General features: G+C 51.1%; 1 protein-coding gene across 3 annotated transcripts in view; it reads left to right on the top strand.

Moving 5' to 3' along the window:
* LOC138663424 (oocyte zinc finger protein XlCOF6-like) overlaps positions 1–15,306 on the top strand; it is a 394,108-nt gene that overhangs the window by 343,281 nt on the left and 35,521 nt on the right. Inside the window, exon 1 of one of the 3 annotated variants that reach the window (XM_069749627.1) lies at positions 4,735–4,785. The exons of the other annotated variants lie outside the window; for them this stretch is intronic. Coding sequence (XP_069605728.1) covers positions 4,756–4,785 — 30 coding nt within the window. The 5' untranslated portion in view covers positions 4,735–4,755. Of the gene's footprint in view, positions 1–4,734; positions 4,786–15,306 lie in introns of those variants that run through there. 3 annotated transcript variants of the gene reach the window in all.

The raw sequence follows: 15,306 nt of genomic DNA, 5'->3' as shown, positions 1-15,306 counted from the left end.
CAATCAGTGATGTGTCAGACTCGAGCGACAGGCAGACAGCATACTGTTCGGTGATCTCTATCTTTGTGACAGTTTGCCTTATCTGTTCCCCTAATAATTGAGTACCCCACAACCAGTGCCTGTCTGGCCTGCCCTAGTCTCCTGTTTCCTCCCTTACTGGAGCAGTCACTCCTCCGGCTTTCAGAGGACATGCCTGGCTGCAGCAGTGCTACACCTGTACTGGCACCCCCCTCATCTACCACCTTATCAAACTTATTGGGGTGAGCCAGATCAGGACTAGCCTCCCTGGCCTCATTTTCATGCAGCTCCATCCTACCATCCCCCCCCTCATCTCTCCCATTGAGCATCTGCTTAGTGAGCAGCAGACTCCTTTCCATATTGTCTATGGATCTCAGTGTTGCCAGCTGCTCAGTTAGATCCAGAACCTGGGCTTCCAAATGCACAACGTGCTCACATCTCGCACAGCAGTATGCACCCTCGACCGGCTGCTCAAGGATTGCATACATGTGGCAAGATGTGCACTGGATGGCATTAACAATAGTGGAGCACATTTCCTAATGGGGATTACACCAGACAGAAAAGATAAGTAACCGAAATGTAGAGTATTAATAAAATGCAAACAGCATTTCAGTAATTCCTCCCTTGTAAACTCCCTGAATCCAAAGTCACTAAATCACAAGTCACACACTTACTGCCGTTCGCACTTATGCCCCGGACACACTCGGCTTGTTCACACTCCCTAAGGCTACTTTTACACTAGCGTCGTGCACTGCACGTCGCAATGCGTCGTTTTGCAGAAAAAACGCATCCTGCAAAGTTATCTGCAGGATGCGTTTTTTCTCCATAGGCGTGTATTAGCGACGCATTGCCAGAGGCGTAGCTAGAGCTTTTGCCGTCCGGGGCTGTTCCCGAGTTTGGCGCCCCCCCCCCCCCCCCCCCCGGCTCAATACACACAAAGGTTACCAAAAATGGTTTTCCTGTTTTGTAGAACTTAAACTGGGCCTAATGGTGTCACCCCCACATGCCACACCTGTGACTTAATACCACCACACCATGACCAGGCCACATAGTGACCGAATAATACTACATACAAGGGACAAATACCACAACACCATTTCCAGACCACATATTACCACCACATAGTGACTGAATACTACAATACTGATCAGTAATAAAAAAAAAACCACAATACTATCACCATAAGTGCCAGTATTCACAGGAGATCTGTACTTAGTATGCAGTGTCTGTGTAGAGGTAATACAGAGATCACTGGTGACATTATACACAGGACCTCTATATAGTATACAGTGTATAGTGTCAGTGTATAGGTAACACTGACTCACCAGTGACGTCTCTAGGTGAAGTCCTTCATCTTTCATCCAGCACAGACCGCCATCATTCCTTCCAGCCAGGACTCGTTTCTGCAGGAAATAACACAGTTATCTCGAGCTCCGCTTGCAGAACACATTACTTAATTTTTCACAACTTCTACATTACATCACATGAAGAAAAAAAGGTGATATAGTGTCACTCTGCACAGTAACAGGACCGCCCCCCCATTTAAAACAGTATACTCAAAAAATAAAATAAATACATCACTGCAGTAATAATATCCCTTAATTATCCCCTATGGTAACACTATTCCCCACCCTGGCCCCGTTTATCTCATTCCTGGCTCCAGCCATGTGTTCTCGCATCCTGCCCTCATGAGTATCCATTCTACCCCATATGATCTCCCCATCCTGCCCCACCAGCCTCCATCGTATCCATCCTGCCCCATGATCCAATCCTGCCCCGTGTCTCCAATCATGCCCCGTGTCTACATTCTGCCCATGCCTCAAGTCCTGCCCCCAGTGTGTCCAGCATATTACCCCCATGTTGTCCAGCAATCTGCCACAGTGTGTCCAGCATATTACCCCCATGTTGTCCAGCAATCTGCCCCAGTGTGTCCAGCATATTACCCCCAGTGTGTCCAGCAATCTGCCCCAGTATGTCCAGCACTGCCCCCAGTGTGTCCAGCAATCTGCCCCAGTGTCCAGCCTTTCCCCAGTGTGTCCAGCAGTCTGCCCCAGTGTGTCCAGCATATTACCCCCAGTGTCCAGCATTGCCCCAGTATGTCCAGCATATTACCCCCAGTGTGTCCAGCAATCTGCCCCAGTGTCCAGCATTGCCCCAGTGTGTCCAGAAGTCTGCCCCAGGGTCTCCAGCATTGCCTCAATGTGTCCAGAAATCTGCCCCAGGGTCTCCAGTATTGCCCCAGTGTGTCCAGCAATCTGCCCCATGGTCTCCAGTATTGCCCCAGTATGTCCAGAAGTCTGCCCCAGGGTCTCCAGCATTGCCTCAATGTGTCCTGAAATCTGCCCCATGGTCTCCAGTATTCAGTGTGTCCAGCATTCTGCCCCATGGTTTCCAGTATTGCCCCAGTGTGTCCAGCATTCTGCCCCATGGTCTCCAGTATTGCCCCAGTGTGTCCAGCAATCTGCCCCATGGTCTCCTGTATTGCCCCAGTGTGTCCAGCATTCTGCCCCATGGTCTCCAGCATTGCCCCGGTGTGTCCAGCAATCTGCCCCATGGTCTCCTGTATTGCCCCAGTATGTCCAGAAGTCTGCCCCAGGGTCTCCAGCATTGCCTCAATGTGTCCTGAAATCTGCCCCATGGTCTCCAGTATTCAGTGTGTCCAGCAATCTGCCCCATAGTCTCCTGTATTGCCCCAGTGTGTCCAGCATTCTGCCCCATGGTCTCCAGTATTGCCCCAGTGTGTCCAGCATTCTGCCCCATGGTCTCCAGTATTGCCCCAGTGTGTCCAGCAATCTTCCCCATGGTCTCCAGTATTGCCCCAGTATGTCCAGAAGTCTGCCCCAGGGTCTCCAGCATTTCCTCAATGTGTCCTGAAATCTGCCCCATGGTCTCCAGTATTCGGTGTGTCCAGCATTCTGCCCCATGGTCTCCAGTATTGCCCCAGTGTGTCCAGCATTCTGCCCCATGGTCTCCAGTATTGCCCCAGTGTGTCCAGCAATCTGCCCCATGGTCTCCAGTATTGCCCCAGTATGTCCAGAAGTCTGCCCCAGGGTCTCCAGCATTGCCTCAATGTGTCCTGAAATCTGCCCCATGGTCTCCAGTATTCAGTGTGTCCAGCATTCTGCCCCATGGTCTCCAGTATTGCCCCAGTGTGTCCAGCATTCTGCCCCAGGGTCTCCAGTATTGCCCCAGTGTGTCCAGCAATCTGCCCCATGGTCTCCAGTATTGCCCCAGTGTGTCCAGCAATCTGCCCCATGCTCTCCAGTATTGCCCCAGTGTGTCCAGCAATCTGCCCCATGGTCTCCAGTATTGCCCCAGTGTGTCCAGCATTCTGCCCCATGGTCTCCTGTATTGCCCCAGTGTGTCCAGCATTCTGCCCCATGGTCTTCAGTATTGCCCCAATGTGTCCAGCATTCTGCCCCATGGTCTCCAGTATTGCCCCAGTGTGTCCAGCAATCTGCCCCATGGTCTCCAGTATTGCCCCAGTGTGTCCAGCATTCTGCCCCATGGTCTCCAGTATTGCCCCAGTGTGTCCAGCATTCTGCCCCATGGTCTCCAGTATTGCCCCAGTGTGTCCAGCATTCTGCCCCATGGTCTCCAGTATTGCCCCAGTGTGTCCAGCAATCTGCCCCATGGTCTCCAGTATTGCCCCAGTGTGTCCAGCAATCTGCCCCATGCTCTCCAGTATTGCCCCAGTGTGTCCAGCATTGCCCCCAGACAGTCAGACAAAAAGAAAAAAAAAAAGTAAAATCCTCACCTCTCCCGTTCCTAGCGCAGGTCCGGTGCAGTCAGCGTCTCTCTGGCTCTGCGACGCTCAGGACAGAGAGGCAGAGCGGCGCGCACAGTAGTGACGTCATCGCGCCCTCTGCTCTGAGACGTCGCAGAGTCAGAGGACGCTGAAGCCGCAGGAACCAGGAGAGGTGAGTATTAGAGCGGGGGGCGGGGGGAGCTGGTCGTGGTGGCGGACGGCGCCGCCCGAAGATTTAAAGGGGCGTCTTTTTTTTTTTTTTCTTCTCCTGCAGCGCCGGCCGCCCCCCGCATTGTGCCGCCCGGGGCGGACCGCCCCCCCCGCACCCCCCTTCCTACGCCACTGCGCATTGCCACACGTCGGAACCGTCGTGCGACGGTTGCGTCGTGTTGTGGCGGACCGTCGGCAGCAAAAAACGTTACATGTAACATTTTTGCGGCATTGTGTCCACCATTTCCGACCGCGCATGCGCGGCCGGAACTCTGCCCCCACCTCCCCGCAACTCACAATGGGGCAGCGGATGCGTTGGAAAAATGCATCCGCTGCCCCCGTTGTGCAGCGCTTCCACAGTATACGTCGGCCCGACGCACTGCGACGTGCCGAGTACGATGCTAGTGTGAAAAAAGCCTAAGGAAGAATATTTTAAGAGGTTTTTTTTCTCGCTTTAGAAGCTATCCAACCTATAGCTCAATGATTTCTGTGCACCTCATACATACGGCTCTGTTTCGTACACACTCAGCTCCTCTCCGTACACCTTGTACACATGCGGCTCCACTCCATACACCTCATACACACACGGCTCAGCTCCGTACACTTGTAACTCTGCTATATCCACACTGTAAACCCCTCCTGACCCCAAACATTCAACACCATAACAACCAGCACAGCAGAGTCCTGCATACACTGAGGCCCCTGATCATGTGACCCCTGACTCCTCCCCTCCTGTGACCTCATCACAGGTCCTGTGTGCACATACAGAGCAGCCATTTATGTGGTGTCCTGTGGTTCTGCAGGTGGAGGTAGGTGGCGATTCTCCATTATTCTCTATGTGGAGTGCGGCTCTGCGGGTGGAGGTCGGTGCTGGAGGCTCCATTATTCTCTATGTGGGGTTGTGGCTCTGCGGGTGGAGGTCGGTGCTGGAGGCTCCATTATTCTCTATGTGGAGTGTGGCTCTGCGGGTGGAGGTCGGTGCTGGAGGCCCCATTATTCTCTATGTGGAGTGCGGCTCTGCGGGTGGAGGTAGGTGCTGGAGGCTCCATTATTCTCTATGTGGAGTGCGGCTCTGCGGGTGGAGGTCGGTGCTGGAGGCCCCATTATTCTCTATGGGGAGTGTGGCTCTGCAGGTGGAGGTCGGTGCTGGAGGCTCCATGATTCTCTATGTGGAGTGCGGCTCTGCGGGTGGAGGTCGGTGCTGGAGGCTCCATTATTCTCTATGTGGAGTGCGGCTCTGCGGGTGGAGGTCGGTGCTGGAGGCTCCATTATTCTCTATGTGGAGTGCGGCTCTGCGGGTGGAGGTCGGTGCTGGAGGCTCCATTATTCTCTATGTGGAGTGCGGCTCTGCGGGTGGAGGTCGGTGCTGGAGGCTCCATGATTCTCTATGTGGAGTGTGGCTCTGCGGGTGGAGGTCGGTGCTGGAGGCTCCATTATTCTCTATGTGGGGTTGTGGCTCTGCGGGTGGAGGTCGGTGCTGGAGGCTCCATTATTCTCTATGTGGAGTGCGGCTCTGCGGGTGGAGGTCGGTGCTGGAGGCTCCATTGTTCTCTATGTGGATTGCGGCTCTGCGGGTGGAGGTCGGTGCTGGAGGCTCCATTATTCTCTATGTGGAGTGTGGCTCTGCGGGTGGAGGTCGGTGCTGGAGGCTCCATTATTCTCTATGTGGAGTGCTACTCTGCGGGTGGAGGTCGGTGCTGGAGCCCCCATTATTCTCTATGTGGAGTGCGACTCTGCGGGTGGAGGTCGGTGCTGTAGGCTCCATTATTCTCTATGTGGAGTGTGGCTCTGCGGGTGGAGGTCGGTGCTGGAGGCTCCATGATTCTCTATGTGGAGTGCGGCTCTGCGGGTGGAGGTAGGTGCTGGAGGCTCCATGATTCTCTATGTGGAGTGTGGCTCTGCGGGTGGAGGTCGGTGCTGGAGGCTCCATTATTCTCTATGTGGGGTTGTGGCTCTGCGGGTGGAGGTCGGTGCTGGAGGCTCCATTATTCTCTATGTGGAGTGCGGCTCTGCGGGTGGAGGTCGGTGCTGGAGGCTCCATTGTTCTCTATGTGGATTGCGGCTCTGCGGGTGGAGGTCGGTGCTGGAGGCTCCATTATTCTCTATGTGGAGTGTGGCTCTGCGGGTGGAGGTCGGTGCTGGAGGCTCCATTATTCTCTATGTGGAGGTCGGTGCTGGAGGCTCCATTATTCTCTATGTGGAGTGCTGCTCTGCGGGTGGAGGTCGGTGCTGGAGCCCCCATTATTCTCTATGTGGAGTGCGACTCTGCGGGTGGAGGTCAGTGCTGTAGGCTCCATTATTCTCTATGTGTAGTGTGCGGCTCTGTGGGTGGAGGTCGGTGCTGGAGGCTCCATTATTCTCTATGTGGAGTGCGGCTCTGCGGGTGGAGGTCGGTGCTGGAGGCTCCATTATTCTCTATGTGGAGTGCGGCTCTGCGGGTGGAGGTCGGTGCTGGAGGCTCCATTATTCTCTATGTGGAGTGCGGCTCTGCGGGTGGAGGTCGGTGCTGTAGGCTCCATTATTCTCTATGTGTAGTGTGCGGCTCTGTGGGTGGAGGTCGGTGCTGGAGGCTCCATTATTCTCTATTTGGAGTGCGGCTCTGCGGGTGGAGGTCGGTGCTGGAGGCCCCATTATTCTCTATGGGGAGTGTGGCTCTGCAGGTGGAGGTCGGTGCTGGAGGCTCCATTATTCTCTATGTGGAGTGCGGCTCTGCTGGTGGAGGTCGGTGCTTGAGGCTCCATTATTCTCTATGTGGAGGTCGGTGCTGGAGGCTCCATTATTCTCTATGTGGAGGTCGGTGCTGGAGGCCCCATTATTCTCTATGTGGAGTGCGGCTCTGTGGGTGGAGGTCGGTGCTGGAGGCTCCATTATTCTCTATGTGGAGTGCGGCTCTGCGGGTGGAGGGATGTGGAGATTCCCCATTACTGGGGGCATCTAGTGGGTTTGGATCAGGGAGAACCTTCTGAGTGGCCCCATAACCAGGTAACCCTGATTACACTATGGTGGCGCCCCTTCTCTCGGGTGACACTGTAGACTTGTATGGGGCGAGTGAGCAGAACCTCGCTACCAATCCCAGATTTTCTCTGCCCCTTAGAGTAACCCGGGGCCGAGTGCTGTGTGAGGTGTTATCGCATACCCCAGTGTTATACAGTAATGTGACTCCAGCCCTACGATACAATACACTTTATTGATCCCTGTGGAAATTACGGTATTACAGCAGCAATACAAACAGCAGTACATACAATATTAGGACACAAAACTTGCACAAGTATCCCAACATTACATTCTTACACCTTAGTAGGATTAGACGGCTGCTGAATGTGCTCTTCTGCTTCAGGAACAACTCGTATAGTGGGGGTGTATTATTGATCATTCCAACGCTTGCCTTCTTGATAAGTTTCTTGAGCTTATTTGCATCAGCTACTCGCACACTACTGCCCCAGCAAATAATAGCAAAAAAGATGGCGCTTGCTAGTGATGAGCGAATATCCTCGTTGCACGGGTTTTCCCAAGCACGCTCGGGTGGTCCCCGAGTATTTGTGACTGCTCGGAGATTTAGTTTTTGTCGATGTAGCTGCATGATTTACAGCTGTTAGCCAGCCTGAGTACATGTGGGGGTTACCTAGTCCTTAGGCTGTAAATCATTCAGCTGCGGCAAAGAAAACTAAGTCTCCGAGCACTAACAATCCTCGGAGATCACCCGAGCAATGAGTATATTCGCTCATCACTAGCGCTTGCCACAACGGACTGGTAGAACATTTCCAGCATTTTACTCCACACATTGAACGACCCGAGCTTCCGAAGAAAGTACAGTCTGCTCATTCCCTTCTTGTAAAGCTTTTCTGTATGACACCTCCAATCAAGTTTACCATCAAGGTGAACCCCCAAATATATGTAGCTCTCCACCATCTCCACCTCCTGGCCAGCAATAGTGATCGGTAAGTAATCCTCCTTTTTCCTTCTGTAACTCATCACCAACTCCTTGGTTGTCTTTACATTTAGTTTTAGACAGTTAGTCTGGCACCAATCCACAAAGGCAGAAATCATCCGTCTATATTCCTCCCCCCTGCCGGCCCCCCACAATGCCCCCTGCAATCACTGAGTCATCTGAGAATTTTAGGATTTAGGAGGTAACAAAAATCTGATTTATACTGAAAGTCAGCTGCATACAATGTGAAGAGGAAGGGCGACAACTCTGTACCCTGAGGGGCTCCAACACTGCTCCGTACACTGCCAGATACCACCTCCCCATCCTTACAAACTGCGGCCTGTGCGTCAGGTAGTCGTTTATCCAGTTCACCAACCCCTCATCTACAGCCATATCAGTCAGCTTATTACGTAGTAAGGGAGGCTGTAAGGTATTGAAAGCACTTGAGAAGTCAAAGAACATGGGGCGCACTGCAGTTCCATCATTGTCCAAGAATGAATGTACTGTGTGGATGTAATGGATGTAGGAGAACTTACTGAAAATAATCTCTATACAGAGACCAACACTGATATTACCGCCATATGGTGACATATAGTGATAGATCTCAGCCCTGCAGACATACTGTATAGAAGATTACAGCACAGTTACAGATGGTGAATTACAGCTGACGTCTTTTCCATCTGGCCCAGACCAACATGACAACTTCTCCAGCCAGAACTCCTCTGCAGAGATTACACCAGACATATCTGACTTCTCACATTTCCAGCCTTGTCCCCATCTATTCCCAACCTGAAGAACCTCCTAATGCTGCCAATACCCCAGTACTGAGCTGCTGCTGCTGCCGTATGTGTCCCTATTACTGTGCCTACTATGTGGTACTGTGTGCCCTCTAGATCAGGCCTGGGCAAAGTCCGAGACAGCCGTGGGCTGTAAATCAGAGGTTCACGGGCCGCTCGCTGTCTCCATGTGCGGCTCTGAGCTGCACCCGCTGCTGATTCCTTTGGTCGAGGGGCCTCCGGCCACTTTTTCCACCAATCAGCGTGTGAGCGGAGGCAGGGAGAGAAGCAGAGCACCAGGGAACGGGACCGAGGTGAGTATGTGGTGTTTTTTTTTCTCCAGTTACGTTCCACGACAGCAGTATCGGAGGATGTCTCCCCGCCCTAATAGGGGACAGGAATCAGAAAGAGGTTAAATACCCCTCCCCTTCCTGCAACCACCAGTGTTTTTCCTGTCCCCTATGGGGCATGAAGAGGTACGTCGATAGTGCTGCCGTGGCCGGCAAACGGGAGTACGGTTACCTGAGAGCCGGGCAGTCGCGGTTGGGAGCTCTGCTCTCCTCCTTCTCCAGACTGCTCCCATCTCCGCGTTCGTCGCGTGACTTGGGACCTTCACCCGCTCTTCCTGCGCCACTTTCGGGTAGTAATGCAGAGCGGTGTAGTGCTCCGGGGTCCTCCTGCAGCTCCCCGGCTTCCTCTCTCCTCCACGCTGCTGCTGGGGTCGGCGCGCACGCAGCGGAAGTAACGCTCACCCGAACTTCCGGTTTTTCGGGCTGGAGCTCTGGCGTGCGCCGGCCGGCGTCCTGGCTCTGGATGAACAGCGACGGCTATGGCGGGCGTTTCCGACTCCCCTCACCCCCCCGGGACACTTTTGAGGGGGAGGAGCACCAAACTCGCTGGAGCCTCTATAAGTTACTTATTCCTGACTGGAGAAGCCTACAGGTAAGACGTCTGTCTGTGACCCTCTCTGGACCACTGACGTTATGGACGGCGATAAACCCATACACTCTGCTTCTGCAGAGCCCAGCGCGCTCCCCTCTACCGTAAGTAGTGGGTTGATGTCCCTTGCTGTCCATTTTTTATGTAACTAAGCAACTTAGTCCACCTTCCTCTCTCGTTCCAGGGAGACGAGGTTTCTGACCCTAAGAAAGTCAAGATGCCCAGCCGCAAGTGTGCTGCTTGTGCGTCCAAGCTTCCCTCGACCTATAAAAAGAAGCTCTGCCAACCATGCACAGACAAAGTGCTGAAAGATCCTATGGATAGTAAAACTGAGAGTTTATTGAGGAAATCTTGGGAGACCTCAACTAACTTATTGAGATCTAACGTTGCCTCAACTTGTGTAGCCAGATCATTGTTTCTCTGGCTTCGTTCCTTGGAAAATCACCTTGTACAGGGTACTTCCAGGGAAGACATCCTTAATTCTCTCCTGCTGCTTCAAAAAGCAACTGGATTCCTCGTGGACGCCTCCGCGGAATCAGTTCGGGTAGCCGCTAGATCCGCTGTCCTCACAAATTCAGCAAGGAGGGCTTTGTGGCTTAAGTCCTGGGGAGGAGATATTACCTCAAAGTCCAAACTTTGTGGTATTCCTTCCCAAGGTCATCACGTTTTTGGGTCAGCTTTGGATGACATCCTGGACAAGGCTTCAGACAAAAAGAAAGTTCTTCCGGAATAAAGGAACTCTAGGAAGCTGTTTTTTCGTTCCCTCCGTGACCAACCAGCCCAACAGAATTTTAGGGGTAAGGGCAAATCGGGACGATGGAGCTACCCCAAAGGTGGGAAAGCCAGAAATATTCTGGTCCCCCAACCCCAGCAGTCCTCGGAGAAGCAATGACTGCTCCCCGGTCGGGGGTCGACTCTCGGATTTTTTCTCCCGGTGGCAAGAGATCACCAGGGATCAGTGGGTCCTGCGTACCATACAGGATGGACTAAGGTTGGAATTCGAGAGTCCTCCCCCTCACCGGCTAACGATCACTTCTCCTCAATCTCCAAACCTTCAGGAGGTCCTGAGGTCGGATATTCTAAGCCTGCTTCAAGCAAAGGTAATTTCCCATGTTCCACGTCGGGAAAGAGGAGAAGGTCATTACTCCCATCTCTTTCTGGTGAAGAAACCCTCCGGGAAACACCGTATCATGGTAAACCTGAAACCTCTGAATCAGGTGATAAAATATCGGAGATTCAAGATGGAATCTATCAGATCAGCAATCCCGCTAATTGGGCAGAACTGGGTAATGGCCACGCTGGACCTGAGGGACGCATACTACCATGTGCCAATACACCCGGACCACACTAAGTTCCTCAGGTTTGCTATCTCCCACAACAAACGGATCAGCCATTACCAGTTCAATGCCCTTCCTTTCGGAGTATCATCGGCTCCACGTGTCTTCACCAAGATTATGTCAGAAGTGATAATCTTTATCCGATAACAGGGGGTCTGTGTCATTCCATACTTGGACGACTTCCTCCTCATTGCCCCATCAGCTTCACGCCTCAGTCAGGACGTGACGAAGGTTCTCAATATTTTAACATCTCTTGGGTGGATTCCGAATCTGGCAAAATCAGATCTCCGGCCATCTCCACAGAAGAAATTCCTAGGAGTTCTTCTGGACTCAGAGAAGAGAATGTCCTTCTTACCCAAGGACCGTCGGATCGATCTTGTTCACAGGATCTCCAGGTTCAGAGGCCAAAAATCCCCAACTCTAAGAGACTCGATGTCAATCCTGGGTTCTCTAACATCTTGCATCCAGGCCGTCTCCTGGGCCCAGGCCCATACGAGAATTCTTCAATGTCACGTTCTGTCATATTCAAGAGGACATCAGATGGCTTTATCCAGGAAGATCCCTCTTCCCACTCATGTAAAATCCTCCCTCTCGTGGTGGCTGAACTCCCGAAACCTACATCGGGGAGTCAGCTGGGATCAAACTCCTCTCAGAGTACTCACAACAGACGCAAGTCAGAGAGGTTGGGGTGCCGTGATCGGGCGTTCCCACTTTCAGGGGTTGTGGGCCCCAGATGTGAGACGCAGCTCCTCAAATCTGAGAGAATTAAAAGCAGTGGAGGAGGCACTGAAAGCCTTATCGGCCCTCGTCCAAGGTCACTGTCACGATATGGTATGAAATATCATATAAGTAGCTTCTCTTGCTCAAGGCTGTGGGCTAACAAGCCCCCCTTCCCTTTCACTCAGCCAAGAGCTGCTTTGCCAATGTAGATGGGGGAAGAAGAGTTTATTACCTCTAGCTCGGATTGCAGAAGTATTTACGACCGGCATTTCCTGCCGTGTAAGCTCTTGTCCAGCTATAAGTGAACTAGAAACTTCTAGAAATTCATGAAAGTCCTTTGTTTGGTTTTTGTAAGATATTAGGCAAACCTTTTAAGTTAAGAATACGAAAATATATATTCTTAGAGTCCATCGGAGGATCTATCTATCACTCTAAGCACGGGTTTCTAACTCCATCTGGTAAAGATGTAGGGATTTCTCTGTAAATATGTATCCCAGATAGGACATATTTGATCTCATTAGAATGCCCACGTTAATCCGAGATGAATGATGGGTTTGTTATGACTATGACATGTTTTGTAGCGAAGTTATAGAAAGTAGAGAGAATAGTTTAAAGTTTAGTCAGAATGTAGAGAGAGGAGGGTCTGGATAAACCAGCCTTTCTGTGATGTCACAGCCTTAAGGTTTTAAGTGTCTGGCAGGCTCTGAGGAGTCACTTCTTCTTGACTTCTTGTCTTTTCCTGGAGAGCGCTGAGCACGTCCAATGAGCTGGGACGTATAGAAAAAACTCCCCTAGCCTGGTTGCCTGCCATGCTTTGAACATGTGAGTGTTACCTTTTCTCATTTAATCCCTGTTTATTTCATAATTACCCTTGTACATATTTGCAATTGTCTCATTTGTAACATCTTTATAAAATATTTTTGATAAAGCACTGCCTAATTTTTATGGGATATTATATTATATGTTAGTTTATTCTCCATGCTCTAAACGTACCCTGTCTCTTGCAGGGAAATATTCTACTGTGTTGGGTTAGCTTCGGACCCGTTTAATCGAAGCTGGTGGCAGTGATACCGTGCAGACTTTTGGGTTATGCTGAAACGACTGCGACGTTGATAATTATTGTTCCTGCCTGAGTGGGAGTAGTTTATCGCGTCGCTGCAGCGTGCCCAATAGCCAGTACATAGCAGGCTGCCTTTCTGGCGACTAATTACCCAGGGTGCAGTACCTAATCTGACCTGAGAGTAAGGGGGCGCCAGAGAGCTGCAAGTTTTAAGTGGAACTGTAAGCGGGATATACATAAATCCCTGCAGTTCGTGGTATATTGAAAAGCAGTGGGATATTTACAATAAGCCCCTGCTGTAAACTAAGAGGTCAATAGCCTTGTGTGTGTTTTCTCATCGCATTGTTAGCAGTGGAGGGATAACTAAGATAAGCCCCCCTGCACATGTGATAGCCGTCTGTTGGCCCAAAGTCACCCCGACCCATGACGTAGGGGTGACGGTCACGGTGTGAATCGTGACGAATTGGTGGCAGCGGTCAGGGAATTCCTGACAGTCACCATGTACGAGTGATATCCGACAATATGACCACTGTCGCCTATCTCCGGCACCAAGGGGGCACAAGACACTCGAGCCTAAAAATAACTGCTGGAAGGATTTTTTCCTGGGCAGAGAAACACCTCCTCTCCATCTCCGCAGTGCATATAAAAGGTTTGGACAATTCCCAGGCGGATTACCTCAGCAGGAGGGACTTTCATCCAGGAGAATGGTCCCTAAACCAGGAGTTATTCCTATCGTTGGTCCAGAGGTGAGGAACCCCCGAGGTGGACCTGTTTGCCAACAGGCAAAATGCAAAGTCAAACACCTTTTTCTCCCTAAGCACCTCAAACGAATCACAGGGGCTGGATGCATTCTCCCATCCTTGGGAATTCGCCCTAGCATATGCCTTTCCGCCAATCCCATTGCTATCCAGAACATTACAAAAAATCCGGATAGATCGTTTCACAACGATTCTGATAGCCCCATTGTGGCCAGGAAGAAGCTGGTTCAACGCGTTAACAGACATGTGTCTAGAGGGTCCGATCCTGCTTCCCCAGAGACGCGAGCTGCTTCAACAGGGTCCCCTATTTCATCCAGACCTGCACAAGCTGAAGTTAGCAGCCTGGCTTCTGAAGCCGAGATCCTAAAAGTCAGGGGTCTCTCTCAAGACGTGATTGAAACCCTACAAAAAAGTAGGAAGCCGATAACTAATGCCATTTATGGCAAAATATGGAAAACAATGTCTTCATGGTGTTTCCCGAACAAACCGGATCCATTCAACCCAGACATTGCTCAAATCCTTCAATTCCTCCAGAAGGGCTTGGAACTGGGGATTTCACCTAGTACTCTAAAGGTTCAGGTGTCAGCTCTGGGGTCTTTCTTCGACCAAGATCTGGCAAATCACCGATGGATCAAACGGTTCATAACATCGGCAACTAGAATCCGTCCGAGACGTCTTATCCAAACTCCTCTGTGGGATTTCAATCTTGTTCTAAAGAGTATGATCGGTGTCCCATTTGAACCCCTTTCAGCCTCCAACCTAAAAATCTTGACCCTTAAAACAGTCTTCCTGGTGGCTATCACTACTGCCAGGCATATAGGGGAGATACAGGCTTTGTCAATCCAGGAGCCATTCCTGACCGTAACTATGGACAGCAAAATCCTCAAATTAGTTCCTTCCTTTATGCCTAAAGTAGTCTCAGAATTCCATAGGAATCAGGAGATCATCTTGCCCTCATTCTGTCCGAATCCCTCTAATCCAAAAGAGGAGGTTTTCCATACCCTGGACATCCATAGAGTGGTCCTGTTCTATCTTCAGCAGACAGAAAGTTGGAGAGTGGATCAGAATCTCTTCATCCAGTGGACAGGACGAAATAAAGGCAAGAAGGCAGCCTAAGGCTGGTGTCACACTAGCGAGTTTTACGGACGTAAGAGCGCAGAAAATACGTCCGTAAAACTCGCAAAACAAACGTCCCAATTATTCTCTATGATCAGTATTATACGGCTTTCTACGGCCGTAGAAAATCGCAGCATGCTGCGTTTGTCACCGTATTGCACAAATAAAACGCCAATGAAAGTCTATGGAAGCCCCAAAAATACGGATTACACACGGACCAGCAGTGTGACTTGCGAGAAATACGCAGCGCTGTTAGAGAGAAAAGCCTGCAATTCAGCGCGGTGTACAGTAAAATCACACTGACAGCTTACAATAGAATAGGTAGAATAAATGTGTACACATAGAATAGGTATATATATTTACCTGCATTTGCGGTGAGACGCCCTCTGCTGGTTGTCCCTAGATTGTGGGAACTTTCCTAGAAAGCTCCCAGGCTCGAGTTCATAAGAGGGCGCCCTCTGCTGGTTGTCCTCATATGAACTCGAGCCTTGGAGCTTTCTAGGAAAGTTCCCACGATCTAGGGACAACCAGCAGAGGGCGCCTCACCACGAATGAAGGTAAATATAGGTCATTGACCTACTTTACCTTCATTCCCTGGGGTTTTGCAGCAAGGAGCAACGCTGCATTATCAGAACTCCTGGCTGCAAAATATTTTAACCCCTTCAGATGGATTTACATCGTGGGACAGGACGTCCA

Source organism: Ranitomeya imitator, chromosome 2, assembly GCF_032444005.1.
Source record: "Ranitomeya imitator isolate aRanImi1 chromosome 2, aRanImi1.pri, whole genome shotgun sequence".
Lineage (NCBI taxonomy): Eukaryota > Metazoa > Chordata > Amphibia > Anura > Dendrobatidae > Ranitomeya > Ranitomeya imitator.
This window is presented reverse-complemented; position numbering and strand designations above follow the sequence as displayed.